Below are 27,994 nucleotides of genomic sequence, written 5' to 3'. Positions count from 1 at the left end.
TATCTGAAAGGACACATCACACCTTTTTACTTCCATCTGTTTATTTGGCAGAATTATATCAAGGTTCTTTATGTGAGATTACAATCTCGATACAAAGGTTTTTTTTACTGCCGTCATGCACAGTAATAGAAATAAAATCACAAAGAACAAAATCAGGCAGTTAGACAAAGACAATCAATGTGTGTATCACCTCTAGGTTAATCTTCCAGAGGAAGTAACTTGTTTTAACTTAATCACAGTGTTATATTTTCTCCAAGAACCCGCACATTAGACTGTAAATTAAGAAAGATCTGTGCACATTAATATATTACATATATATATATCTCAGTTATCCAGGTCATGTTATCCTTGGGAGTTCTATAAGTGTACATAGGTGACTGAACTTCTTAGAGCAACTTGTGGGTTAAGATTTTTTACATAATTCGAGTCCAGTTGCCTATGTACACTTGGTTAGTGTTAACAATGATACAATCTCTTGTCAGAATATTTCTATAAAAAGTAGTTTTTAAGTATTTTTACTGTAACTACAGAATGTTTGACATGAACACCACAAAAAAGAAAAGGGGTTAGAGTTAGATTCATGACAAAACATCAATACAGACAGATGCTGTGGAGATGTTTACACCACATACATACATACATACATACATACATACATACATACATACATACAAATAGCCCATACTATATGACGAAATAGTAAGTACTGCACAGAAATCCTGTTAAAAGTGATAAGAATGACTTGAGTGTGTGTATGATTAAGTGTAAGGTCATCCGTATGAGAAGCAGCATTTCTGCGGAAGATGTTCCGCCACAGTCTTAGTCACTGCTGCTGCTGCTACTGCTGCTGCTGCTGCTGCTGGAGGAGGACTGTGGAGAAAAAGAGAAAAATATACACATTTAACTTCATTCAAGCTGCATTTTACAAAATGCTAAATTAGCTATAAAATCTTTATTGACTGGATGGGAGGTCGGGAATATAATCACAGTACTAAAAAAAGTAGACAGTGTTATGAAAGTCCTGAAATTGTCAAATGGAAGGAATTCCTGCCCTAGAAAAAAAGTGTTGCATGTATACTGGTCAGGAACAAAAGCTTAATGTCGCAACTTGCAGTGTTTTCGGTCTTATGGTACAGATGCTTAGAAAAACGGACAATTGCATATGTGCTTCCATCTGCCTGTTGCTGCTAATCTGAAGTGGTTACCTGGTGAACTTGCAACTGTATGTTTGACATGATAATTAAATTTAGTTTCATGGTGCCTTTACTTTCTCCATGTCATTCTATACATGTTTACTCAAAGCAGAGCTGTCTAAGTAGACCTGAAACCATTTATCGATTAGTGACTGACAGAAAATCAACCAAGAGACAACAAATCAAAAATCATCTGAAGTCTTTTTTCCAGGTAAAATTACAAAAAAAATTGCTGGTTAAACCAAGTTCTAATATTTCCTGTTTTTACCTTGTGATGGGTAATTGTTATTATCTTTCTATACTATACTATATGTATTTGCTTGGATAATCGACGTTAAAATAATTCTTTAGATGCTGCATTATATAACACACACGGGGTGTAGTGAAGGAATAACATAACCATCAATGTCTTCTGTTAAGAATGTATTGTTTTGTCTGAGCTCATATAAGCCAGTATCATGTTTCAAAATAAAATCCAGTGACTGTTAATCTTAATGATAATAACTTCTAATTAGAATATGTAAATGGGCTGCATTTGTATGGTTGATTTCCTAGTCTTAACAACCATTCAATGCACTTTACACTATGACTTTCATTCACATATTTACAGAGCTTCTATATGTGGTGCGACCCGCTGTATCTCCTGAGCACAGCCAATCCCTTTCCGGTTGCATATAAACTGAGGGGCGTAGTAAGGTTCAAGTTTCATCTTTTTATCTAGTATTGGTGTTAATGCTTCACCTGCAGGAGGGGCCATTTTAAACCTTTAAACCCAATCTCACCTTGCCGTGTTTGTGTCCATGCTTGTCCCCTTTCTTTGCTTTCTTCATCTTCTTCCCCTTTTTGTGGCACTTCTGCCCAGCCATTCCCATTCCCATTCCCATTCCTGCCACTCCCCCAGGAAATGCTCCAGCCATGGGATTCATCCCTCCATGATGATCTTTGTGATGGCCTTTGTCATGGCCTTTGTGGTGGCCTTTGTCGTGGCCTTTGTGGTGGCCTTTGTCATGGCCTTTGTCACAGCCTTTGTGGTGGCCCCCTTTAGGAGAGTGTGGGTATGGACCTGGGTGACCACCTGCAGGAGGGCACCCTGGATATCCACCTGCAGGAGGGCACCCTGGATATCCACCTGCAGGAGGGCACCCTGGATATCCACCTGGAGCCATAGGATAAGGTCCTGGGGCTCCATAAGGTGCATTTGGTACCAGACCATGGGTATTACCAGCTGGGTATTGGTATGGTGGGAACCCTTGGTTAGGAGCCTGGGGGAAGAGCCCTCCAGAATTTCCAGCAGGGAAGGCAGGGTTGTAGCCAGGAGGGTAGGCAGGGTTTGGTGGGCCCATTGGAGCGGGAGGTCCTGATACATATAAAAGCACACACAATTTATTTTTTGCAGACAACCTGTATTATAAAACAGGTATAAAACAAATAATAAAACAGTACAATTATACGCTGGCTATGTGAGATTTGCCTACCTTGATTTGGCCACATGGTGATATTCTTTTTGACCTGATAGGTCAAGCACTTCAGAAGGAAACCTGGAGAAACATTAAGAAATTAAATTGAATGAATACTCAAATAATCAGAATTTGAGCATCTGTCCTGGTGACTGACCATTTTTATATGCATTTACCTGTGAGTTTTACCAAGCTACAGTAGTAGGCTACAATCTGTTAACTGTTTTTAGTCTACAAACTACAAATATATCTTCTTATGCAAATCAAAAATTTAAATAAAACACTGAAAGTGTGAAATATCTCTTTAGGTGTAACCAGACTGTATTTTATCATATAATTTAGTGTCTGGGTTGTGATTTAATCCACATACATATTTTTTTCTCTCCAAACAAATCAGTCCCGGGGTTACTTATATCAGATGATAACTTTACTACGAAACAAATATACAGTGTATATGTATATACGCTCTATCTAATTTATTAATTAATTCATGTCCATTATCAGTTAACGACCATAAAGTGCATGAAGTAGTTAAGATTTGTTTTGTTTAACCATTTGTAACATTACATGATATTGGCACAATAATAGATCAGTAATAATAACCCAAATAACGTCATCATTTTATTATTATATTCAATAATTAACACTTTTATTTTGGATCATTTAACTTGTATTTTGCTTAAATAATACAAATAAAATACTTAAAGTAACTTTGACTTCTTGTCTTGTCTGTATTTGTTTTACTAAAGTAAAAGATCTGAATGCTTCTTCCACCACTGGATAAAGGAAACATGAGTGTACTGCACTGTATTATCTTTAGCGAGGTGCATCTATAAACTGTAAGTTAGGAGCTAAGTTATAAAACTTTATTACAACCAACAAAACACTCGAATCACAAAACGAACTTCTTGCTCCGATTGTTTAGAAATCTTATGACAGCTCGTCCATGACGTCATGACGTTAAACTGTGGTCTGTGTCAACAAAATCCACCTGAAACACTTTCTGCATTTAAATCTGTATAACAAGTGTAATACGACAGAACTAACCACGAAGTGTCTACATCATGCGGCAGCTGTAGTTTCAGGTAGTTTTGTTGGTTAACTATGATCAGTATTTGTTTGTCGCCGTGCAGATTCAGTCTTACCTTAGTTTTCTCTCCTCGGGTCTGTTTAAGATTGTCAGTGGCTCACTTCCGCATTTATCTGGGAGAGGATGCAAGAGGCCACGCCCAGTCCGTGCACGTTCAGGAAGTTCAAAGTGCGTGAACGTCTTCTTTTTTTTTCTTTTCTTTTTTGAGGTGCGTTGACGTGCACGGACTCTTAGTGTATTATCAACTGCACGGACCCACGCCCCAGGCTACACTCATTATTTCCACAATGACAACAGTCCTGATCTACTGGTTTCTATGGGACAAAACACAGTAAACACGAGCTGATGGTGAACACATAATCAGTGTTAGACGGAGAACACGCGCACGCTCACACGCACACACACACACACAGAGAGAGAGAGAAACTTTCCATTGCCTTCCATTCATTGTGGGCAGCCCACACAAACCCTTATTTCTCACCTTAATTATGACCAATTGATGCCTAACCCCAACTGTAACCAAACCACAATTCACATCTTACCATTAACTTTAACCAGGACCTCAGAAATGACTTATTAGGACTGAGCTTTGATCCCTGTGAGGTTTACTGGTTTAATGCTGGGAAATGTCCCACAACAAAAACGAGTACACACACATACAAAATCATCCATTACATCATAAATGAACAGTTACATAAACACTTGCCACACATTGTGTCCTATTGCTTTAATAGTTTCATCTTCTTCCAACACAAAACCACACGTAGCCAGTAATAACTCGAAACTCAAGTTTATTTAGGTTCAGCTATGCAACCCAACCAATCATTGTGCAACATTAACATATACATACAAGTCATGACAAGGAAAACCATTGCATCAATCCATAATAAGGACGGCAGTGTTCGTCTCAGTTCCAGGGCTCAGGTAAATGTCTTTTAACAGCAGACACTATGTCTGGTTACAGTAGGACAGACACAGCTGTTATGAAGATGGTAAAAGTTGTTGTTTAATGTTGCCTTAACAATTTTGATGTGTCCCAGTAAGTCATGACACTGTGACGTGAGTCAGCAACACAAATACCAGGAACCTGAAATTTAAAGTAGTACGATGGAATTGAACCTCATTACTTATATTATTTACACTTGTGCTTTTCTTACTGAAAAGGCTCACAGTGCTCAAGTACTGGCCTGGTGTAAACATCGTTGTCTATTGCTTTTATTGTTTCATCCTAACAAAAAAAACAAAGTTGCAGCCAAGAATAACTCCAAACTTGGTTTAGTTTCAGCTACATAACCAAACCAACTAATGTCACAGATGTAATGCAAATGTTACAGTAAACATTAACAGTTTTAGCGCCGTATGTCACTTTTCTATCAAAAAGTCCTCAGTGAAACTCGGAATAAGGCAAAGACCTTTATCATCTCCACCTATTTGTTGATCTTCCTGAGAAAATGGAAGATTTTTTTTTACAAAATCCCAGATTGTCGATAATAAAAGATTTGTGTCTATAGCTGCAATCCCTCTTCAGAATATCTCAGTATGTTTGCACAGTAGTTTATGTAACTACAGAATGTTTCACGTAAACACAACAAAAAATATATAATACATTTCTAGTGTTATAAAAAGCCCATACTAGATTTGACAAAAAGAATCAGAATAAAAAAAGGTTCATTTATGATAAATTTTAAGACTATGAGAGTTTCTGTGGAGGCCGTGTCTCGAAGTGTTGACCCCAGTCTTAGTCACTGCTGCTGCTGCTACTGGAAGACTGTAGAGAAAGAGAGAAAATTACACATATTTAACTTCATTTAAGTTCTCACTGTCACATTAAACAATTTCACTTAGTCTAGCCCTGAAACAGAAATTATATATTTTTGATGTTTTTTTTTCTTGGTTATTCTTTAAGAGTTTAAGATGGGTTAAACTTGTTGTGTCCAGAAGAGCTCACACTTTCTCACTTCTTAATGTTCAAAATAATTAACAGCAATTTCTGGTCACAGAAGAGCAAGAGAATCATACACTGCTGACTGTCGTATTCCTTAATAATAATAATAATAATAAAAATATTTTTTTTATGGTTCCTCTTGCATTTATAATGTTTGGTGAAATAAAGGTTTGAGGTTAAGCCTTTGTGCAAGGGGAGTCATTCTAAACCTTTCACTAAACAGACTCTCACCTTGCCATAGTGTCCATGCTTGTGCCACTTATTTGCTTTCTTCATCTTCTTCCTCATCTTTTTATTGGCTTTGTGTCCAACTGTCCCCACTACCATTGATGTTAATCCTCCAACTAATGCTCCAGTCAAGTGATTCCTACCTCCATGATGATAGCCATGCTGGGGGCCTCTGTGGTGGCCTTTGTGGGGACCCCATTGTGGAGATTGTTGGTATGGACCTGGGTAAACACCTGCAGGAGGGACCACTGGACATCCACCTGGAGCCATAGGATAGGGATGAGGTCCTGGAGATCCATAAGGATGAGGTCCTGGAGGTCCATAAGGATGAGGTACCGGATGTCCATAAGGATGAGGTGCCGGATGTCCATAAGGATGAGGTACCGGATGTCCATAAGGATGGGGTCCTGGATGTCCATAAGGATGAGGTCCTGGAGGTGCATTTGGTGCTACAGCTGGGCTCATAACAGCTGGGTATTGGTATGGTGGGTACGCTGGGTTTGGAGGCTGAGGGAAGACTCCTGGACGAGGTCCAGCAGGATACGAAGGGTTGTAGCCAGGAGGGAAGGCAGGATTTGATGAGTACACTGGAGGCGGAGGTCCTGATACACATAAAAGCACACACACAATTTATTTTTCAGAACATCTATACTATAAAATTGGTATAAAGCAAAGTATAACATAGTGTATGCTGCTTATGTGGGTAATCCTACCTTGATTTGGCCACATGGTTATGTTTTTTGACCTAACACTTCAGGAAACCTGGAAAACAATTAATTGTAATAAAATATTAAGTTTAATCAATCAATCAATCAATCAATCAACCTTATTTTTAAAGACTAACAGGAGACAAATGGTAGGGTCCCAAGTGAGGGATTCCTCTCCCAGGACGGACAGAAGTGCAATAGATGTAGTGTCTAACAGAGCACATTAACACAGCTTTATCAGTAATACTAATAAAAAACATTATTCCTTATGTATCTGAAAATCATAATCCTGCCTCCTGCTGGGTACTTTTGATACTTTAACTGTATTTTTCAGACAATATTGTAACTTAGTAAGAGTTCAAGTAAATGTCACGTGTAACACACTATTTTCACATTGTTGCTTATGCTATTTCAAATTTAAGTAAAAGATCTGAATGCTTGTTCTATCAATGGATAGTATATGCAGGAGTATCAAGTGTAGGTCTGCTGCAGGTAATAAAAAACTTTACAATTTACAAAACTTTCAAACAATTAACAAAATACCCAAATCACAAAATATACTTCCTGGTCAAACTTGTTGGTAATTTTCGACCATTTGGGACAGGCCATGACGTCATAAAACCCAAATAGTCAACAACCACCTGCCATGTCTGTACCTGTAAACACTTCATCTCCAGTTCCTCCTGTGACAGCTGGAGTTTTAGGTTTGATTACGTTACACATAATTATAATCCCCTGTCAACATCTGGATTCAGTCTTACCTTAGAAACTCTCCTCGGGTCCGTGTGAGTTTTGCTCCGTGCTAATTTGACTTGTGACACTTCCGCGTTTAACTGACAGAGAGGATGTAGCAGAAAGCCACGCCCCCTGCTAAAGGCTACGCAATGGCAACATTCCTGTAACATCTAGTTTCTATGACACACACACACACACACAGACACACTCACTCACACGCAATCACACCTGAGTTGAAATCATTGTTAACCCCTGTGAGTCAGAGTCACACATGTTTCCATTCCATTATGGACCAACACTTAGTCCTATGACAAATTATTTTCTGTCGCCTTAATAAATTCTTGGGATAACTCAAGGCTTGGTTAAGGTTTGTTGGTTGGAATAAAATTTTCAAAATAAAAACACTTAATGTACCGGATGTAGATTTGTGAACCAAAACTATCTATCACAGTTAGATAATAATAATAATCTTTATTATTCGTATAGCACCTTTCAAAACACAGCTACAAGGTACGTTTCAAGTTCAAATGAAAAATTGAAGGCAAACAATAGGAAACAGTTTAAGAAAACAATGAGAAACAATAGAAAATAATTTGAAGATCACACAAAATTACAGCACAGACATTTTTTTACAGATGAGGAAATAGTAAAAATAAGATGAAATAATACATGATAAAATGATTAAAATAGATGATAAGATGAGAACTAGGTGAAAGCACACATGTGAAACTATGTCTTGAAGAGAGATTTAAAAGACAATAATGAAGAGATAATATAAGGCACAGAATACCAAGCTGCATACTGAGATTATGGAATAACATTTCAATTTCTCCCATAAGTGATGTTTTTTTTCTCAATAATCATGACAATATGGATATTTCTTTTATAATGTACCCGGATTAAAAATGTAGTAATTTATCATTAAGTTATAGAAGGAAAAAGACTTATCAAAACGTGGTCAAGTCAATGGGATTTACCTGTAGATTTGAACCTGATTAAAAATCTCTGAAACGAGAACAGTGCAACAGCAAGTCAGAGTCATGAGCTGCTGTCAGAGAAACAGGACTGAAGAGAGACTAATCTGTCCACGACGCACTGAGCGGTCAGCCGAGCGTCCGGGTCAAAATCCCAACAGTCGGTCAGGAGCTCCTGCAGAGCAGATCCCTGAAAGTGTAAAGAAAAGAAGTCATTACACATTCATAGACGCAGCTCACTACAGAGCCAACACAGAAAACACATGTCTCAGTAAGAAGCTCATGTGTAAAGATACCTGTGGCAGCAGCTCCCAGTGTTTAGGAATGGAGGGTCTCTTGTCCAGGTTTAACACGAACGTGATGAGGCTCCTCAGCGTTACATTGGCTCCCAGCTCAGATTCATACGGCAACAGATGTGGTGGAAGGATACTGCCTGTAGGTGGAGACATTTGTATGTCATTTGACATTTCCAAGCAGAAGGTGAAGACAGAAATTGAGAAAATCTGTCAGTTCAGACTGGTGTCATGACCATTATGCTCCACTGAGGAAAAGGTTATAACAAACGTCTCTCCTTGCACGACCTACGACCATCGGAAGGATATAACAAACTGAGGCACTTTCATTCTGCTGTATTTTTGGAAATGATAGTTATTGGAATATTTATTTTATTGTTATTATAATAAGTGGTGTTCTTGCTCCTAACACTGGATTAGCACTTCTTTGAAAACACTAAATGTCGGGCAGAAATAATCTGTAACTGGTGGGTTTCCAGGATTATTTGTGACACCTGTTCAGAGGACTGACATGAAGTTTACCTTCATATAAATCGGAGCAGCGCATCCAGATCTCCCACAGCAGCAGTCCCAAAGCATAGATGTCCGTCTGCATGAGACACCACCTTCTGCTCAGGTTTACTGCGCCATCCAGGATCTCAGGGGCCATGTAGCGCAGCGTGCCCAACTGACGATAACCCTGAAGATGGACATTTCTTCTGTGAGCTGACAGTTCCCTTATCTCCTATTATTATTATTAGAATAGAACGCTGCGGGCCGACCTGTGTTGTCCTCACCTTGTGTGTGGTGTGGCTCTGCCAGCTGTGATGTCCTGAACAAGAACGCAGGATGGCGGAGCATCCAAAATCACACAGGGCGCAGGTTCCATCTGCTTTCACAAGCACGTTGAAGCTGCTGAGGTCTCTGTGGGCCACAGGAGGTTTGTGCACATCTGCCACATATGTGGTCATTAAAAGATACTGATTTAATTAGAAAATGTAACTGTAAGTGGATTTTACTGATAAAGAAACAAACACTGGACATGAAAACCAATGTAACGTATATTGTACTCTTAACTATGTGTATCTGCTCAAGGGAAGTAAACTTAAAAATATGTTAAGTAGACAGGCCACAGTTTGAATAAATAACAGAACTGGAAAAAAATATTTGAAGGAATCTGAAAATATGCAGCATTTTGATCTTCATCAAACTGTTTTAAATCATAATTATCAGCCCACTAAATGTGCCTGATTTTTAAAATTATGATCCCTGCACTATTCCCTCCAAAATTAATGGAAAAGTTCAAAAATGTTGCAACGTTTTATATGGCAACCATGCTTTCTACACAGGTTGGCTTTAACACACAGCCACGCACATTGGTTCACAGTAATATTCTGGCCAATACCATATCTGCGAAGGTCAGAGTGGAGATAGGAAAGTCCCTGCGATAACGACTGGCACAACTTCAGTGACAGCATCCAGCTGGTGGTGTGTTTACACAGAAAGGAATGAAGAGAACCCTGAAATCAAAGAGACGACAAAGGGACATTCAGTTATTAATTCTGGAAAAGTGTGAATGTGATGAAGTGATGAGCGAGGTTCAACATGTTGTCAGGTACGTGTAGTATCCACTTGTTTTCTTTGGGCTATGAACACTGTGTAAATCTCAGAACAACATGGGGGAATGGGAAAACAACAAATGAACAAATATGTGATATTAATATGGAATCGAATTTTTTTTATTTAAATTTTAAATATTAATAAGAAACAACCAGCCCAATTTGTGCAATTTATGTGTTGTCAACCAACTGTAAATGTGAAACAAACCAAATCTGTACTACTTAAAAATAATTAACATTAATACTAATTATCAAGTTTTTGAAAATGTACTACTTAAAACTTATTTATTAGAAAAGACTAAAAGGGGAATTCAAATCACTTACATTCAGGTAAATGTTTTTCAGAGTTGAATATTTCAGTGGTATTCAAATTCAAACACTAAGCATTCAAGGTTAAAATGTCATTTCTTTGATTCCTTACAATTAAACTGCTTTCCTTGTTCCCTTTCCTTGGGAAAATGAACTCTTAATATTTTTTTTCAATAATGAATGATTGCTGCTCACATATTCAGCAAACTGCAGAACAATGAACCAACTGCTGTCGTCCGCCTTCCTCCCAGTGCCCAGGAAGTGGAGAATCCCAGCATGCTTCATCAGTGGTAGCTCATACACCTCCTTCTCTGTGGAAAATGTTTGTCTCCAACCTGCAGGGAAAACCTTCACCGCCACCGTGGATCCTCTGTACTTCCCCTGCCAGACAGTGGCAAAATAGCCACGGCCCAACATCTGAAAAAGAAATGAACAAAATGGTAAAAGAACAGATTTAGCACCTAAACTATATCTTAAAATGTAAATCCACTCGGTAGACTTACCTGCTGTAGTTCAATGTCTGCTATGTCAATCTCAGAGGTTTTGGTTGTTTGGCAGGAACACGACGGGGACACACGACCATCAACAGCTCGTAGATTCCTCTCTAAAATAATAAAAAATAGACACATTTTGTCATTCACACACTCACTGAAGGTAAAACTACAAAACACAACGCAGCAGAGATGTGATGGGAGAGTAACAAAGAAAGGACATAGGTAAGAGGGAGTATCATAACAGAGATAAAGGTCCAGGTCAGTCCAGCGGAGAGAATGAAACAGTTCCAAGGTCAAACAAAGACTTCATGAGAACTGAGTGTGAGCTTAGAAAATGTGGACGGAATGTTTTTTTCCTTTGAGAAGCAGAGAGAGAATTTGATACAAAACAATGTGATTTCACTTTACAATAGAAACAGCTGCGTAAAGAGTCTTTAACATTAACGCCTTCTTCCCAGTATGAGTGATTAGTCTACCTTTAGTGTTTAAGCTAACTTTATTCTTTTTATCTTTAGTGTTATCATTTCTTTACTCTGATTGTTTGTGAATTGTATATTGTTTGTTGTGAAGCACTTTGTTACTTGTATTAAAAAGTGCTAAACAAAAATACTATTACTATTATTATTATTATTAACGTTAATTAACACCTCTTATGCATGTGCTTAGTTAACACTCTATACTGTATAAAAAGATGGAAACTGAAACTCATATTCAAGTTAAAATAATCAACGTGTTTGTTTCTATCTTACGTTTGAGGTTTCTCCACTTGGCAGCAACGATCATGAGGCACAGGACGAGCAAAATGCCGATCAGAATCACAACAACTTTCATGACTTCATCTGAGAAGAAAACAAAAGGCAGTTAAAGTTAGAGTTAATATGTTCTGAAGAATAACATCAATTTGAATTGGCATGTTTTGATATATATTATTGAATCAGAATAGCAGTTTATCATTATGTGGGCTGCAAGTGATATTCAGTGACTGATAGCAAACTTGTTTTTATCATACCTACAAAATAAGAGTAGGTGAGCCGAGGCTGTTCTGACTGTGTCCAAGTGATGTTGCCGTTGCAGAGGTCTGTGTTACACACACATTTAACGCTACTGTTAAACCGTGTTTGTGTCTTGCAGGTTGCATCTGGGCAAGACTTTTCAGCCACATCACAAGCTGCAACACAGAAATCAGGTACAGATATCACATGATTAAATGAAACAGAAAAGAGAACAATAGACTCTCCTATATTTATTATGTAATACATCATACACATTACAATAAATGAGCAATATATATGTAAAAAAATATCATGACTCTTTCTCTAATGGCACAACAACGATCCAGAATGTGGTCCAGTCCAGTTCATAGACACTGGTCCAGTTCACCTCGTGAGTTTTAAGGATTTCTTACCGAGGAGGTCGACGACCGGCCGGCCATCAATGACCAGAAAGTATCCCACGCAGCAGTGGGTGCTCTCACAGTCCTGCACCGACCCACTCACATTACCAGCAGTCACGTATTTGTGATTCTGTTGAGTATTTGCTTTGCTGTTCACATGGTAAACACATTGTCTCTTCTGCAGGGAAAACTGGCCGGAGATGCATATGAAGGTGAATTCTGGAAAGAGGAAGAAAGACAAACAGCTGCTGTAAAATGTATTTGGTCCTCCTTATATTATTACAAGTATTATCATTGTATTGCTATCTATTTGTCACACACACACACACACACTAGCTGTGTGAAACTTTTAATGGAGACTAACACTGGAAATCCCTCAAAAACTATTTCAGTCAATTCCTGTTCAAATAATCTGCTACATTAACAATCAAACTGCCAATTAGAATTCATTAATCAAAAAATGTAAACTCCCAATGAAGTTAGAATAGAGTTCACTCACCAGCAGCGAAAACCAGCCACCACTGTTGCAGGATCATTGTCCCTCTGAGCCCCGAGCAGGGAGGGTCCTGGGAATTCGATAGGAGGTTCCCACGTTTCCCAGCATCACTCCCACTGCCACACACCTGCATGTGCTGAACTGTGGGTCAAATAACAGTCTGTGGGAATAAGCTACATTCATCGTCATCGTCTCCTGTTGTTTAGAAATATCACCTGCAGTCGAGTTGAGTACAGACGTGTCAGTGCTCTATGACCACAGGTAAAACAAACAGCAGCACAGACCTTTCAGTAAATTCACATGGGGCCTTTGCCATTTTATTGTAGTGGGTTAACCATATAAGGAATTGACTGAGTCTGGTTCCAATAGAGGTTTCTTCCAGTTATTGAGCGAGATTTTCTCTCCACAGTCACCACAGTGTTTGCTCATTGTGGGAACTGTTGGGTTTACTTAATTCATTTTTTGTCATGGATTTTTGTGAAGCATTTCGTAACCTTGTTTCGATAAGTGCTATACAAATAAAGTTATTATTATTATTACTATTATTACTATTATTATTATTATTTAGGTTTGAGGATTTTCATTGTGATAGGTGTTACTTATGTTAGGAATGACAATAGAAATCAACATCTAAGGTAAATTAAAGTTAGGCGGCCAATCTCATAATTTTGGTTAACCAAGTAAAAACTAAGCTAAATTGACAGTCAAGAGATACTAAATCAGTGTTATCACTTTGAATTACAACTAATTGAGTCATATTTATAAAATTTTACATGAAAAAAAGATGTTTAGTCAAAGTTGTGAAATAGTAAGTCAATATTTTATTTTACCGAGTAGAATTTTAAGAATATTTCAAATGCAAATCAAAATGTTGGTCATATGAGCAGATGAATGGATCACCAAGTATATATTTTCCAGAAGCTGAAGCTGATACCTACAGACCTTTGTGATCCCTCGACTTTAATTCTAGCGCCATCATCAGGTCAAAAGTTGTACCTTGGTTTTATGCTCAATATTGACATGACCAGCATCAGCCTCAACTGCACTTGTGCTTTAATAAACTCATGTGGTAACAATAAAAAAAATCGTCCTAAAGGGTTACAGTAAATATAATATAATATATAATTGAATTAAAATAAACATAATTTCTAAAGTCTCATAGATGACTAAATCTTAGGCCCAAACTTTTCTTATTATTCCTGGTGATAATAACACACTCTTCAATCCACGTGTTTCCCAAATTAACCTGAAAATTCAACATTTAAAAAATAAAACACGTTTTACTTTGTGCTTTCACATCCTGTTAAATGATTCAGCTCGGCCCTGGAGGGCGGAGTTTATACCGACGCGGGCTGATGCGTTTTCCCTGACGCACAAAACAAGCGCGTGCACTTTTCAATCAGATTAATTGGACCGGTACCTGCGTGTGGGCGGGGCCAAAATTCAAAGTTAGCGCCTGTCCACGTCAGCCTGGAATAAAATGGTAAAGTATTTTATTTATCAGGCTACAAATGTTCCAGTGCAGAGATGCTAACTCCAGCTTGTTGACATGTGTCCTCAGGCAGGAGTCTTACCTGCTGTCTTTGTGGAAGACTCAGACAGCGAGGGGACATTTCATGGCTTCTCTGACACTGAACTCAAGGTACGTTGGTTTTTTGGCGTCAGTCGCGGCCCCTCGAGTCCCCAGATCCAACAACAATGCAACAATGACACTTGTGTTCAAGTTAAATGGACGTTAAGTGTCGTTGTGTTATGATAAAAGACCAAAATGAAGAATTCTGCACTTCAGCTTCCTCGTCCAGTCACTGGAATGCAACTGGGGGAGTTTGTTTTCAACTCTGTCAAAGGTTTCTTTGTTTGTTTTTAAGCAAAGATTCTGCAAAAAAATGAAGGATTTATTTTATGGGGTCAGAGAAGAACCCACTAAATGTTGGTGTGGATTCAGGAATGTTTGTTTTTTGGAATCTGTCTTTAACGTGACATGGAACTCTTCTTTTTGTGACATTTTCTCTGATTTCCCAGGATAACATTCTATCAGTCAATATTGATAAATGTCACATTAATATTTCTTTTTGTTTAAATCTCCTGAGTGAAAGTTGTGGTTTTAAACTCTTCTCATGAGCAGAGAATGACAACAGCCAAACAATTTACAAATCTGAGTTAGATCCAATATTTGTTATACCTCCTCATAATGAAAACTTTGATATATATATACCGAAACTTTGTTGTTTTGCACTAATTACTAATATTGTTTTATTGCCCAAGCTAAAGTAACAACCACTATTTTTATCCTCCAGAATCTAAGTATTGAAGATGAAGCCCAGCTTAACCTTTCACCCGAGAAGCAGAAAGCCACATCCAAACCACCTGCCTTCAGGCTGAGGGTGGCCCTCCGCTCCACTCCCTCCACCCAGAAGACCACGGATGATGCTGATGCTGATGATGATGAGGAGGAGGCAGAAGAAGAGGAAGAAAAAAGGGGGAAGAAGAAGAGGGCAGGAAGAACCGGTCCAGCGTGGAAGAAGAGACGTGTTAAATTCGAAGATGAAGAGACGGCAGTGGCTTGGCCGAAGACTGAGGAGGCTGGATGTGATTCAGGAGAAGAAGTGTTGGATGTTTTCCTGGCGAAGAGAGAGCAGAACATCAAGGCCAACAAAGCAATGGTGAACCACAAACACAGAACTACACACAGTACTGCAGTATCTGGAAGATGTCAGATGGATCTGACCAACACAGTGTATTTCTAAACTACTTCCCTTGAACACAACTATTACTCACTCAGTCCTTTTGCTTGAGAACGTATTGTTTCTGTCACTTTGACTTGAGTGACTTAAGATTTGACTTGACAATATGGGAAAAAGACGATGAGTTGTATATATCGCCTGTGGTTCATGAGTTCACTTGCATTTGAACCTTTTGACATAAAATGAATCTTATTATCACATGAATATGTAAAGACTGCTTCTAGTGACTCGTGTTGTTTGTCCTCTGTCGTGTCTTTGATGCTGTTGATGTTTTCTGACAGCTGGCCCAGCTAATGGCAGACCTGCACAAAATGCCAGGGGTCGGAGGGTTTCTGACAAAACAAGTCGGCAAGCAGAAGACAAAAGAGAGAAGCTCTGTGAGTGGAATCAGGTCAGATCATTTTCTTTCTCTTCATAGTCAATGTACTCGAGTGATTCTTATCGGACCTTCCCCGCAGCGCCCACCACGCTCTGGTGCAGCTGCACCGGAGTCCAGGAGGAACCCGGATCGGGCGTCCCGCAGACAGACCCGCTCGATGGGGGGGAAGGAGGATTCTTCAGCCCCTAAGGAGGAAGAACTTGAGCTCAGCTTGGAGGAGGAGCTGCTGGAGGTCAGTTCTGTCATTTATCAAGGACCAGGTACAAATCTTGTTTGGAGGATAGGGAACCCCTACACCGCTTTGTGTCCAAAATTTAGACAGGTTTATTTAAGATACAACAATAAAAATTACTCTTTTTTTATTTTCAAGGGCGTTCATGTGCTTTGAAAGCTGATCTCTGAAAACTGGGAAGTACGAACCACAAAAACCGTGGGATGAGTAACGAGACTAAGGTCGTTCATGTTTGTATCAATGTGTTGATTGTATTTTCGCAGGTTCGTCGAGCCCCACAGCGGCGTGGCACCCCGCGGCCCAGCCAGTCCAAACCTCATCTTATCCGTCCTGTGGACGACATCACAGAGGACGAGCTCCTGCTGGTCGCAGACAACATGACCGAGAAAGTTTACAACAGCGTCTCAGTGAGTTCATGGTCACACTCCACCTGCAGTGTGATATGTTGTAGTGATCTGTTAATTTAAGGGTAAGGTAAATCCCTGTGGCAGCTGCTCGGTGGCACTGACTCTCCCTTACTGAAGCCAGACAGTCCTGTTCCTCCTCCTGTGACACAGAATATTTAGAGGACGACGAGTCTGTAGCAGCACCCGTCCACCACCTCTGTTGCTGACGTCTCTCTTTGTGTTTTCAGGGCTCCACGTGTCATCAGTGCCGTCAGAAAACCATTGACACCAAGACGTGTTGTCGTAATGAAGGCTGCCGGGGGATCCATGGTCAGTTCTGTGGGCCGTGCCTGAGGAACAGATACGGAGAGGACGTCAGGAAGGCGCTGCTGGATCCGGTCAGGCTGCTCATACACCAGCACGCACGTGCAGATGCACTCGTTGTTTTTGTATTTACAGTTAATACGTGTGAAGATTTTCACAGTTCATTAAAAAAGTGATGTGGAGGGATTTTCGGGGATCAGGGTACAGATGATTTTATTTAAAGGTCAGATAAAAACACGTAATGATGTCCTCAGTACACTTCCTCTATTCGTGCAGTTTGAGACTTGGGTCTTATGGGATCCAGACTTAGTCAGCAAATGAAGTTACTAAATTCAGTTTTCTTTAAAAAAGGCCTTAGAATGTATTAAAAACTTCAATTTTATTAACAAATGTCGTGAATATCTTTTATCTGTTGGCAGTAAGATAAGTTAAGACAGAAGCGAGGATTCTCACAACCCTTTAAATTTACAAATACTACACGGATTTTTAATTGGTAAATCATCCAACACTTCTGTCTGTGAATGAATGGATTATGATACAAGTCCCCTTCACCAATCCTATATAAGAAACCCCTCTTCTTCTTCAAGGTTCATTACCGCCACCTACTGCGTCTTGGCACGGTTCCTGGAGAAACACCCAAACTGAAAGTTGTCTTTTATGGTCACTGTGCAACTCCTTGTGGTCATTGTGTGTCTCTTTGAGGTAGTTTTGTATTTGATGACTTTTTAAATGAGGTCTATAACTTTCAAACAAGAAATTCACTCCATACAGACTCAGTAATCTACACATGGGTCCAGGTCTGTCGTACAGATGGGAAGTACTAAGACGTGTAAATTTTACTTTTCTTTGTATAGAATGACCTTTTTTCTGTATTGATTTGGTGACCTCTACAGAAACTCTAAATTTAACCATTTGGTCATTTCTTTTCAGGAGTGGAAGTGCCCCCCCTGTCGAGGTATTTGCAACTGCAGCTTCTGCCGTCAGCGTGACGGTCGCTGCCCGACAGGCATCCTGTTCCCACTCGCTCAATATCACGGCTTCTCTAACGTCCACTCCTACCTCAGCAGGTAGAGTCCTGCGCGACTTTAATTGATCATGTAAGGTGTTCTGATTGCAACAGGAACGTGGAATCTGAATCCCTGCTATTTAAAATATGTAATATGTCCAGGTGTAACGAAGTTTGACCACTACGTCCTTGCAGAAAGGATGTTGTAGTGCTGTCATACTCTTTCACTCCTGGGATTGGACTTTATAATGAGCTGTATCAGAAGCTTGGTTTTAACACTGCTGAAGTTTTAGAACCTGACAAAACATCTGACATTTGTTATCTCTCTTACAGCCTCCGCAGCAAACTGAAGAGTGAGGATGACGACGTGGAGACGTGATTTTTACACAACATGGATCAACTGTTCAAATGTTTTTTATCTTCGTGTAGTTTTGAGTCTTTGTCTAAGTTCTAGCAAAACAAAGACATGTGTTTTCAAACAAATAAAGTATATTTTGGTGAACTGATTGCCAACTGGTCTCAATCTGACAAATGACATAGCAATGAATCAAAATAAATTCATAATTTTAATCCAGCAGGCATTTGCAGTAGTTGTATACACACAATATAAAATCCCTTATTTAAAACGGGGCAACAAAAGAAGTAAGAGCACTTGTCTGATGAACATAGTTGATTTCAAGGGATAGTTTTAAACAGTCTATAAAAGTTACAAATTTGTTAAGTCAAATCAAGCAGAATCTTGAAGCAAGAAACGGAAAAGATGATGCAACCAATTGGTCACCTTAATATATTTTGCAACTTATTTATTTGAACAACAACAAAAGGGATGTGTCCGAGGTTTGCCTCAAGCTGGATCTTTTCCAGTTCCACAACTTCAACATGCATACCACAAGTAAAAATTATTAGAGTGTTTGTGGACCAAAGAAAGATTTCCTAGTTTTTCCTTTTTATAAAACGCGTATGAACCTTTGGTTTTGAGCTTAACAATGTTTATGCTGTCTGGACATGACTACAAAATACTTAACTATGACCAGAAATCCCTAAACAAGAAATTGTTATTCACAGAAACAATACAGACACTGACATGTCTCGGATGATGAGTAGACCACAGAAAAAAAAGAGAAGTACTGGGAAGATCTGGACTGTATAGAACACATCATTCTATGACAGAAAGGCTCTCAAGTTAACACATTTCATCTACACAAATATATATATATAAAAGTAATAACATAAGATTAAGATTGATTGTGCATGAGGTTCATACAACTGAAAGGCATTCTCTTGCAATCATGTAAGATGATCCAACCTATGCTATTGAGTTTTGCAGCCTTTACAATACCAAAAACAAAAAAAAAAATTATATATTTATATATATGTACACATAAAAAAAATCCAAATGTTTTTGCCATGATAAACATATCAGGGCATGATGGCTTAAATTTGTGTACCTACACAAGAGGTTTAAGAGTTACTCAGGATTTCTGTGCACTGACACATCCACGTCCTCACACGTGCTTCTGGCTCTGACCTGGTCGTGACCAAGTGTTCCCACCTTCTACTCAACATCCACCCTGAAACACTGGGCGTATTATTCCTATGGTACTGGGCTGGCTGGTTTGCGAACACATCCAGCTCTCCCAAAAAAATGAAATCTGACAAGCAAATATTCCCTGCTCTAGATCATTAAAATCTCTGTTTTAAGGGGAAGGGAAGCATTAAGCGTTATGGGCTGATGAGGGCCAATCTGCCTGAGGTGTAGCAGCCCAGTTTGAGAGCGCAGCAAACACCTGAGGTGAAGAGAGGCAAGTGGTGAATCTCACAGCCCAGGACACAAGTGTGAGAATGTGGCTTAGTAGTGTCATCTCTCCTGAAGAAGCTTGTAGAGAGAGAATAATACTTGCTACCGATTCAACATCAAATGTGCTGGTCTGTGTTGTTTTATTCCAATCCCACGATCGAGTTGGATTGGCTCTTTGCATGGGACAAATGTTAGTGTAGGGCTAACATTTCAATTCATCTCATCGACCTCTGACCCTTAAATGCGACTGGTTTCTAACCACATGATGGAAACACGTTCCTGCCTCAGTTTTTTTAAATAGTGTCTGTTGTGTTGCATCAGAAGCCTTTGAAAGGATTTGCATGAACAGTCAGATGTGCCCTTTTCAACCCCAAGTGTCTGAAAGCATCATCATCTTCGAGGCCATCGTCCTGCTCCTCCACCGCCATTAGAAGCTGTTGCCATTGATCTGGTGGAGGTCCACCTGCATCATGTTGATTCCACTGCTGGCCAATCGAGCTATGCTCTCTGCAGATAAGGTTTCCATGGTGACAATGGTGTGCTGGTCGTTTGCCGACACTGCTCCGGAGCCGGCTTCTGTTCCTGCTGCAGGGGAACCGGCGTCTGCTGAGAGCGAGGTGTTGCTGGTGGTGGCGACGACTGCTTTCTTGTTCAAATGGGTCTTGATGTGCTTTGAGAGGTGATCGCTGCGCATGAAGCGTTTGGGACACTCCGGGCACATAAACTTTTTCTCACCTGAAAAAGAGTGAGTAACAAAAGTCAGTGTAAAATAACAGTAGCTAGCATTTGCTCAGACTGTGACAGACCAGGTGTTACACTGTTTAAAATGTTCCATTAATGAAGAAGTAGTTTACTGCGCTGCACTTGAAAACAATTAACATTATGCAAGAGTGATTATGCAAGAAATTCATAGGAAGGGTTGGGTACTGAAAACTGGCACTGGTGCAAAGACGCATATTTCAGTGCCTCATCTCAGAGCCCAAGTTCTGTACTGACACTGTAACTTACAGGCAACACCGCACATGTCTAGATAACATTACATTTAACTCCAGCAGGAAAAGACTATATATATATATATGGCACATAACGTTAGCCCTACAATTAGCTAGTAGCTACCTCAAACTCGAGTCGACACAACAACAAAAAGGCCTAAAGCTAAATGGTTGAAAGTGTGGCTGTAATTCACGTGAAAGAGCCCCGCCACGGGGACTTGCAGCAAATGTTTGAAAACTATTTCATATAAAAAGGGACAAACTCTACAAACTTAATGAAGCACCTGGCGACACACAGGATATATGTGCAAAGAGAAGGGATGCTCCATGTTTGATTGTTTGCATGACCCCATGCCGAGCACATCAGCCAGCAGTGTGGGCGGCCCTGGCAGTGGGGAGACAACTCATGACGAGTGTCAGTGTTCAATTATAGTAGATGGGTTAAGTTTTATTTATTATGTGAATTTGGTAATAGTTTAGCACTTATTTATATATTTAAAATTTATGTAGTTTAAACTGTTTCAAACTACAATTTGCCTGAACAAAAAACAAACGCTGTTCTTATCGCCAACCATTATTTTGGAAATAAATATTGGTTCTGTCACTGTTTACGCACCTGTAACCTTTTAAAAAAGGTTCAGTGTGTAAGATTTAGGTGAAAGGGATCTTTTGGCAGAAATTGAACATAAATACTTTATGTTTACTTTGGGAGGCCACCATGTTTTTCAACAGTAGTCCCAACTGGACAAACTAAACACCTTTTGAGGATTTATGCCAACTGAAGGCTACCATAGGTTCTCTTTCATGTTTGGAAGGGGAGGGTGAGGTGAGGGGTGTTCAACTTCACCACTAGATGTCACAAAACTTCACACTTAACCTTTAAAAGGTATCAATTTAGCACCGGTATCAGATGACCCAACAATACCCAACCCTACTTGTAGGTGTTACTTACACCAATAATAGCTCTACTCTATACAACTGTCCCAGTAAGCAATGACAGTTGCACAACACTGGACCTATTTAAAAATACATTATAAATAAATAAAATCCTCATCGTACCTGTGTGTGTTCTCTTGTGACGCTGAAGCTCATCTGAACGTGTGAATCGTTTGCCGCAGAAAGACCAGCCGCAGACGAATGGTCGTTCTCCTGTGTGCCAGCGGAGGTGGGCCCTCAGGTGGGACGTCTTGCCGTAGATCTTCCCGCAGCCACTGATGTGACAAATGTGCTGCTTCTTTTTAGTTGGGTCCCTGCTTGGTGTAAAAAAATCATACATCAAAGTTAGAGACTGATCTTTCTCTGTGATGAAGCCATCTGCAATTAAATCAGGTGAAATGAACATGCTGCATTTTTCTGGTGAATAATATCAAATAACAACACGCATTCATAATATGGTTCTCTGACATACCTTCCTTCTCCATCCTTGCAGAAGGGGCAGGTACAGGCTTCCCTTCTGTTACGTCGTCCTTGAGGTTGAGGACTTATATCCTCATCATCCATAGCTGTGCTATCATCCAAACTGTCTCCACCCGCCTGTAACGCCTGCTCTCCTACAGTGATAGGGAATATCAAAGTGCAAGATAATTACCACAATGGTCTGACAATATTTAAGGTTTATACACGTTTTATTTATAATGTTCAAAACACGTTCATCTAGCGTTCCACAAGGAAGATCCAGACCACAGCTTGCTAGTATTTAAGAACCTATTAAAATGTGAAAACACTCAAATGCTAGACCTTTAATTAGTGACCTTTTGTTAGTGGCATAACTAAACGTTTCCTAGCCTCAACTGTACTTTGCCTGATGTTCGCAACTTAAGGATCAGTGTCACTAAGTTATTACCAGTAACAACAGTCAGGAATTTGGCTAATTAATTTCAGACATTTACTCATTATAGGGTATTGGTATATTTGTTCAACATTGCTAAAGAGTAAATTGAACAATACTCCAAGGTGTTCATAAAGGTTTGACAAGTATGACTACCAGCATAAGTACTGGTAAGATGTACTATTTGAATTTTAGTAATACATGAATATACAGTCAAATTGAAGATAGCCTGAGCCCTCAGGACTTGAAATACTGTGCTTGAGTAAATGTTAGTTTCTTAGCAGTTCGTACTTCAGTCAAACCATTCCTCACAAAATTTAGTATTTCACAAAGAGTTGACTAGAAATATGATGGGAGGAACTGCCAATGAATTAAGAAGGGTTTGGACCTGATAAAGGTTTCTAAAAGACAAGGGAGGAGTGTTGGCTTTACTTTACTCAGAACTGTACTGTGACCAACATCTGAAGAGGCCAAGTAAAGAAAAAAAACATTCAAACATGCACACAGACACATGCAGTGCAATGAAAAACTTAGGGAAAGTCCAGACCAGCTGAGCCGGTTGAACCAGTATCTTGAACACAAATAGTTCACACAAAGAGCTAAGAGATCCAAACTAGAGATTCAAGATAGCTTATTGGGGGGAAAAACCCGTCAAGGAAAGACTACTTAATATATTTTACTCAGCCCAACTGACACATTAGTCTAATGCTGTACATACTGTGTACTTCAATAGATGAACCAAACCCGCTTGTCTAAAATAAGAAAAACTGACAACAATTGAAGATTGATCTCAGCCTGTTATTTTGATCCAAAAATATTATGCAAACATTTTGAAAATGTTTAATATCATTTTTAATTTTTACACCAAGTATCGATTATTCCTGGTTGACTGACCTGCTGAGCTGGCGATTGTGATGGGAACACCCTGCAGCTGGTGCATCTGCAGCCCAGAGCCTCCGAGTGTGTTGAGATTTATGGTCTGGATGCCTGGGATCTGCACTGTGTTGACGGACACCCCTCCTGCACCACCTCCCTGAGTGTGACCAAGCTGAGGGAGAGACTGCATTGGGGCCAGTGTGATCTGTGCTCCGGCTGGACTCTGGATCTGAATGGTCTGCCAGCTCACCTGGCCGTTTGGGCCCACGGTGCGCAGGAGGATGGGGCCTGTGTTTGGCATAATTTGAAGATTTTGAAGCCCTTCCTGGCTGAGCGTCGGAGCAGCAAATACCTGACCGCCTGCTGTTGTGACAGCACCAGCCTGGATGGTCTGGAGTTGAGTTCCACCTTGGAGAACATGCTGAGGCTGGAGAAGGATCTGCTGTGGCTGCTGCCCATCTCTGTTGTCTGGTTGTATCGGGACACCCAGAGATGCTGTGTTATGCTGGTACGTCCCCGTCACGACTCCATTGCTGTTGTGTGTTTGAGTCATTCCATAAGACTGTGCGGTGACAGTAGACGCACTTGTCATGTAACCTACACTACTGTTGGTAGACACGGGCTGTTGCGACTGCTGCTGTACAAGCTGGCTTCCCCCTGTATCCCCATTAGCATCCCCCCCTGTACCACTTGCTCCAGTACTGACAGGCAACAAAGTGATGTTTCCATTCAGTGACAAAGGCATATTTGCCAGAAACTGGGGCTGGTTTTGTAACACGCCATTACCTAGACTAATATTTTGTATGGGGATGGCTCCCTGTAGGAGACTGGGCATTGTTATAATGTTTCCTGCTGCTCCACCTCTGTTGGATGTGGTTATGATCTGCTGGCCATTGGGAGAGGACACTATCTGAAACTGTTGCCCATGTCCACCTGCAGATACTCCTGAGTCCTGCTGAGCATGTGCAAACTGCAGGGCCTGGCCATCTGCAGTCTGAAACTGGGGAATAACTTGGTACTGGATGTTGGGCATCACACCAGATATGGTGGTGAGCAACTGCTGACCCTGCATTGATGGAGCCTGAGCAAGTACATATTGCTGTGGCTGCTGCAGCTGCTGTCCCTGAGTGCATACAGCAGCCACTGATGGTGACAGCACCTGTCTGCTCTTGCAATCGGTCATCACTACTTGAGTGTCGGTGACCGTGTTGGTGCCTGAGGATGTTTGCACACTGAGAGGGACAACCTGCCAGCCGTTGGCACTGGAGGTGAAAACACCCTGGTTGAGGTCCAGCTGTTGCTGCTGGTTTTGTTGTTGGTGGTCTGTGGGCGAATCGTTCTCTCCTGGGGTGTCAATTCGACTGCATGTGGCTGCCAACAAGGCCAGCGGAGACGGCTGCTGTGAGTCCTAGACAATAAATGAAAGGAAAAGCTAATATAAAAAAAAATACAATGTTACTTTACTTTAGGTGATTAGGGCAGAAACCGGGCAGAAAAAAAAGCATGTGATTTCAGCAGCAGAGATTTATATGCCATGTTCTCTCTTCCAGACACCGACATTTTTTCCTGTTGTTGTGAATGTGTCTGACCCAGACCCTGACTCATGCTGTGTACTTCATTCATCAACTCTGGACAAAGTCCAAATACTGTAGTTGGAACCATATGTATAAATGGCACTCATAATAATTCACTCATATTCTGGTTTACACTTACCAAAGGGGTTCAAATTTGTATACTAACGAATATAAAGATACTAATATAGACGTGTTAACTATTATCTATGAAACATAAGCAACATAAACTACTAAATCAAATATAACTGGGCTAAATAAGACCAGATAAGACAATTTATGAAAAAAATAAAAAGTAAGGACAGTTACAGTAACGTAGACATGAATGAAACTGAAACCAGGAGAAGACATAAGAGGGTTTTAGGGAATTTAGTTGTTTTGAGTTGAGAGGTTGTAAAAAAATTAGATAATGACAAACTCCATTAATTTGGAAAATGCAAGCCATGTGATATGTTGTGTGTAATAATGCGAAGCTCCCGGATCCTATTAGTAATAATGTTATCAATAACAATAAAGCCACTATTTTCATCGGGTCATTCATTCACAGTGAGCGGGGCTGGTGAGTGAAGTCCAGGGGGCGGCAGGGTGGGAGAGCATGGGGAGGGAGGGACCGCATTTTTCCCCGGAGCAGCGGCGGGCTCGGCTTCCCCTCCCCCCAAACCCACCCATCTCCCTCCCACACTTTATTTTTGCCCTATAAACTGACACACTCCGCTAGCCACCCCCTCCAAAGCCAGCCAAATGGGCCGAGCGAGCCGCACGCTCCGTGCCGGGGTTTGACGGGAACACCCCGTGTGGGCGAAATTTACCTGCCCATTCCCCACCCCGGTGACATGTGCTCCGGCGAGAAAAATCAACAACCCGATCCCAGATGACTTAGAGCCCCATCGAACAGCAATACATAGCGGGTCGAGAGTGAGTATGACCAGGGGAGGATCACAACACGGACCATCTGATTTGGCTATAATAAAATTTAAAAAAAGAAAGCACAACAAACGAGAGCAGTGGACCTACTTGAGAGTTTGTGTTTCGCTTTTGACTGAAGCCTCCACCGCTCCCCACAGCGGCCATTTCACCCTGCTGCTGATCTGCGGAAGAAGAGTTTGTGAGATCAGTCCTCAGCGAAGTGGATCTGAACTAACAGACCGTGACACCGAGTTAATGTTGCATCAAGGAAGGGGAAACACCCCCCCACACACACACACACATACATACACACACAGCACTAGCATGGTCGGCCCCCGTGAATCAACCGAACTTCCGTGTAGTTAACGCGCAGAAATCCCGCAAGGAAATCCATGCCACAAGTGCTCGTAGGGCCAGCTAGCCTGTTAAGCTAAGCTAGCGTGAAGTCACCACAACAAGTAGCACTGGAGAAAAGTGCTAAGTACTAGCTAAAGAGTTTCACCTGCGCCATTAAATGCACGTACTCAGCTAGCTGGAGGAAATTAGACGAAGTTAAACTGCGGTGTGAACAGGCCGTGTCACCTCGCAGCAGAAGTTAGGTTGACGTTAGCCTGCTTCACTACATGTTGTTGGCTAAGCACCGACAATTAGCAGATAAGTAGCTGGTACTTTCAAACTGCTTCGGACGCTAGCTAGAGAACGTGAAAAAACGTCGTAATTACGACAGTGGGAGAAAGTTAACGCGCTGAACTTTGATTTGTCCTCGAAGTGTAAAGTTATCGGTTGGTTCGCAACGCGGCGCCGACTTTTAAAAGTTCACTTACTGCTCATAATTTGAAGACGGGAGGAGTTTCTCTGCGCTTTTCTCGGGTTGACAACTTTTCGCAACTTCACACTAACTTGACTGACCGCCCGCTATGAAGGAGACAAACACGGCGCGTGCGATTTATGCACCCGCGCAGCCCGCCAACTCCGCACCGCACGAAGCTGTGTATTTCATTCAAATAACACTGTGAACGTTGATAGTATAAGATTTACAAATGAATAACCAATCATCCACTAAGTTTCAACCACATCTAATATTCCTCACCAGCCGATTAAGTTTAATATTGTAATTATGTGAGGATGCAGTGAATTAGGTCATAAGTTAAAAATAGAAAGAACTTGCTTTACATTCACACTTAAGAGAATAAAACTAAATTAATTTTGTTTTTTAATATTTCTAAACAATTCACGTTGACATTAATACAAGAAACTGGCAGAAGTGACGTGTCAGACTCTAAAGTTAAAGTCGTGTAATTATTCTGATTATTCTGAAATTTGAAAAACAATCTAATCAAAATAGATTGTAAATGAATCATAGTGGGCATTTAAATTATTAGAATGAACTGATTATAATGATTTCCTCAAATGTCCTGTTTTGTCCAACAGTCAAAAACAATCCTTAGAAGTAAAAGTATTCAATTGTCATAAGAGTTGATAATTTTTTTCTCATGTTGACGATTAGACTTCAGCATATTTGGTTCAAAAGTAAAATCAAACTTCAATGCAAGTCACACTATCCAACAGGCAGATAAGTAAACCATATTACATTCAATTTTACAAGGCTGTTAAAAGATGGCACATTGTGTTATATTTGAACTCATCATTATAAACCTTTGGCGCCTGATGCCTGTGACACCGCACTGTCCCCGTCACTAAAACAAACGCATCCCTCTGGGAGCTACTTGTGAAGGATTGCTGCTCTCCTCCAATAGAAAAGGCTGTTTCTGCCGACGACTATCTACCAGCCAATGTGATTGGGCCAAAGGCGGAGAGCGGGGCGGGACTAAGCAGGCTAGGTTGTAGTTCTGAGTATGATTGACGTTGGGTTATCTGTTTTCCGCCTTTAAGACGCCATGTGTCCATGTGTCCACTTTCACGGTGATCGTAGCTCTCGATCCATCTGTGGTGTTGTCTCATCCTCCAGCGGGGACACGATCCGCGGGCTCGATCCCTGCTCGGCTCGCGGGGCTGAGGAAGGAGGAAGGCGTGCGGGGT

At 40.6% G+C, this 27,994-nt stretch overlaps 4 protein-coding genes across 8 annotated transcripts; 1 reads left to right on the top strand and 3 right to left on the bottom strand.

Moving 5' to 3' along the window:
* Positions 1-20: 20 nt before the first annotated feature.
* On the bottom strand, positions 21-7,497 carry prr13 (proline rich 13). Of its 3 annotated transcripts, none has more exons than XM_035152952.2 (4): positions 3,796-3,920; positions 2,669-2,731; positions 1,976-2,550; positions 21-870 (listed from the first exon to the last, which is right to left on the bottom strand). In XM_035152952.2, the coding sequence occupies exons 2-4, from the start codon at positions 2,682-2,684 to the stop codon at positions 820-822; spliced, it is 642 nt and encodes a 213-aa protein (XP_035008843.2). In that variant the 5' UTR covers positions 2,685-2,731; positions 3,796-3,920; the 3' UTR covers positions 21-819. The 3 variants fall into 3 exon arrangements, with proteins under 3 accessions (XP_035008843.2, XP_035008844.2, XP_035008842.1); XM_035152951.1 differs by lacking the exons at positions 21-870; positions 1,976-2,550; positions 2,669-2,731; positions 3,796-3,920 and adding exons at positions 4,515-5,508; positions 5,917-6,515; positions 6,627-6,675; positions 7,382-7,497; XM_035152953.2 differs by lacking the exons at positions 2,669-2,731; positions 3,796-3,920 and adding an exon at positions 6,627-6,664.
* Positions 7,498-7,979: 482 nt separating this feature from the next.
* On the bottom strand, positions 7,980-12,984 carry LOC118105322 (anti-Muellerian hormone type-2 receptor). The gene is made up of 11 exons (XM_035152950.2): positions 12,916-12,984; positions 12,429-12,635; positions 12,033-12,191; positions 11,773-11,862; positions 11,033-11,133; positions 10,725-10,946; positions 10,007-10,121; positions 9,399-9,553; positions 9,145-9,301; positions 8,626-8,762; positions 7,980-8,519 (listed from the first exon to the last, which is right to left on the bottom strand). Exons 1-11 carry the CDS (start codon positions 12,950-12,952, stop codon positions 8,394-8,396), a joined length of 1,506 nt encoding a protein of 501 aa, XP_035008841.1. The 5' UTR covers positions 12,953-12,984; the 3' UTR covers positions 7,980-8,393.
* A 1,306-nt stretch (positions 12,985-14,290) lies between these two features.
* Positions 14,291-18,485, top strand: LOC118105461 (cell division cycle-associated protein 7). The gene is made up of 9 exons (XM_035153289.2): positions 14,291-14,395; positions 14,474-14,554; positions 15,210-15,575; positions 15,938-16,033; positions 16,115-16,267; positions 16,531-16,674; positions 16,902-17,051; positions 17,908-18,044; positions 18,317-18,485. The coding sequence occupies exons 1-9, from the start codon at positions 14,393-14,395 to the stop codon at positions 18,360-18,362; spliced, it is 1,176 nt and encodes a 391-aa protein (XP_035009180.1). The 5' UTR covers positions 14,291-14,392; the 3' UTR covers positions 18,363-18,485.
* Positions 18,486-18,530: 45 nt separating this feature from the next.
* Positions 18,531-26,907, bottom strand: sp1 (sp1 transcription factor). 3 transcript variants are annotated; one of them, XM_035153279.2, is made up of 6 exons: positions 26,779-26,907; positions 26,063-26,136; positions 23,496-24,885; positions 22,182-22,323; positions 21,833-22,026; positions 18,531-20,516 (listed from the first exon to the last, which is right to left on the bottom strand). In XM_035153279.2, exons 1-6 carry the CDS (start codon positions 26,783-26,785, stop codon positions 20,209-20,211), a joined length of 2,115 nt encoding a protein of 704 aa, XP_035009170.1. In that variant the 5' UTR covers positions 26,786-26,907; the 3' UTR covers positions 18,531-20,208. The 3 variants fall into 3 exon arrangements, with proteins under 3 accessions (XP_035009170.1, XP_035009171.1, XP_035009172.1); XM_035153280.2 differs by having other exon boundaries at positions 21,833-22,023; XM_035153281.2 differs by having other exon boundaries at positions 23,496-24,909; positions 26,779-26,862.
* Between the last annotated feature and the right edge of the window lie 1,087 nt (positions 26,908-27,994).

This window comes from Hippoglossus stenolepis, chromosome 3 (assembly GCF_022539355.2).
Source record: "Hippoglossus stenolepis isolate QCI-W04-F060 chromosome 3, HSTE1.2, whole genome shotgun sequence".
NCBI lineage: Eukaryota > Metazoa > Chordata > Actinopteri > Pleuronectiformes > Pleuronectidae > Hippoglossus > Hippoglossus stenolepis.
This window is presented reverse-complemented; position numbering and strand designations above follow the sequence as displayed.

What these genes read in the sequence shown, in the direction of transcription:
- sp1 (XM_035153279.2), bottom strand. An exon ending in AGCGAAACACAAACTCTCAA is followed by an intron (nt 24,886 to 26,062) that starts GTAGGTCCACTG and finishes TTTATTGTCTAG; the next exon opens with GACTCACAGCAGCCGTCTCC. An exon ending in TCACAAGAGAACACACACAG is followed by an intron (nt 20,517 to 21,832) that starts GTACGATGAGGA and finishes ACTCTTTTTCAG; the next exon opens with GTGAGAAAAAGTTTATGTGC.
- prr13 (XM_035152951.1), bottom strand. An exon ending in AGCATGGACACTATGGCAAG is followed by an intron (nt 5,509 to 5,916) that starts GTGAGAGTCTGT and finishes CTTTCTCTACAG; the next exon opens with TCTTCCAGTAGCAGCAGCAG.
- LOC118105322 (XM_035152950.2), bottom strand. Translation starts at nt 12,952, where the DNA reads ATGATCCTGCAACAGTGGTGGCTGGTTTTCGCTGCTG. An exon ending in CAGACATTGAACTACAGCAG is followed by an intron (nt 10,947 to 11,032) that starts GTAAGTCTACCG and finishes TTTCTTTTTCAG; the next exon opens with ATGTTGGGCCGTGGCTATTT. An exon ending in CTCTGACCTTCGCAGATATG is followed by an intron (nt 9,554 to 10,006) that starts GTATTGGCCAGA and finishes CATATGTGGCAG; the next exon opens with ATGTGCACAAACCTCCTGTG.
- LOC118105461 (XM_035153289.2), top strand. An exon ending in TCAAGGCCAACAAAGCAATG is followed by an intron (nt 15,576 to 15,937) that starts GTGAACCACAAA and finishes GTTTTCTGACAG; the next exon opens with CTGGCCCAGCTAATGGCAGA. An exon ending in GTCCACTCCTACCTCAGCAG is followed by an intron (nt 18,045 to 18,316) that starts GTAGAGTCCTGC and finishes TCTCTCTTACAG; the next exon opens with CCTCCGCAGCAAACTGAAGA.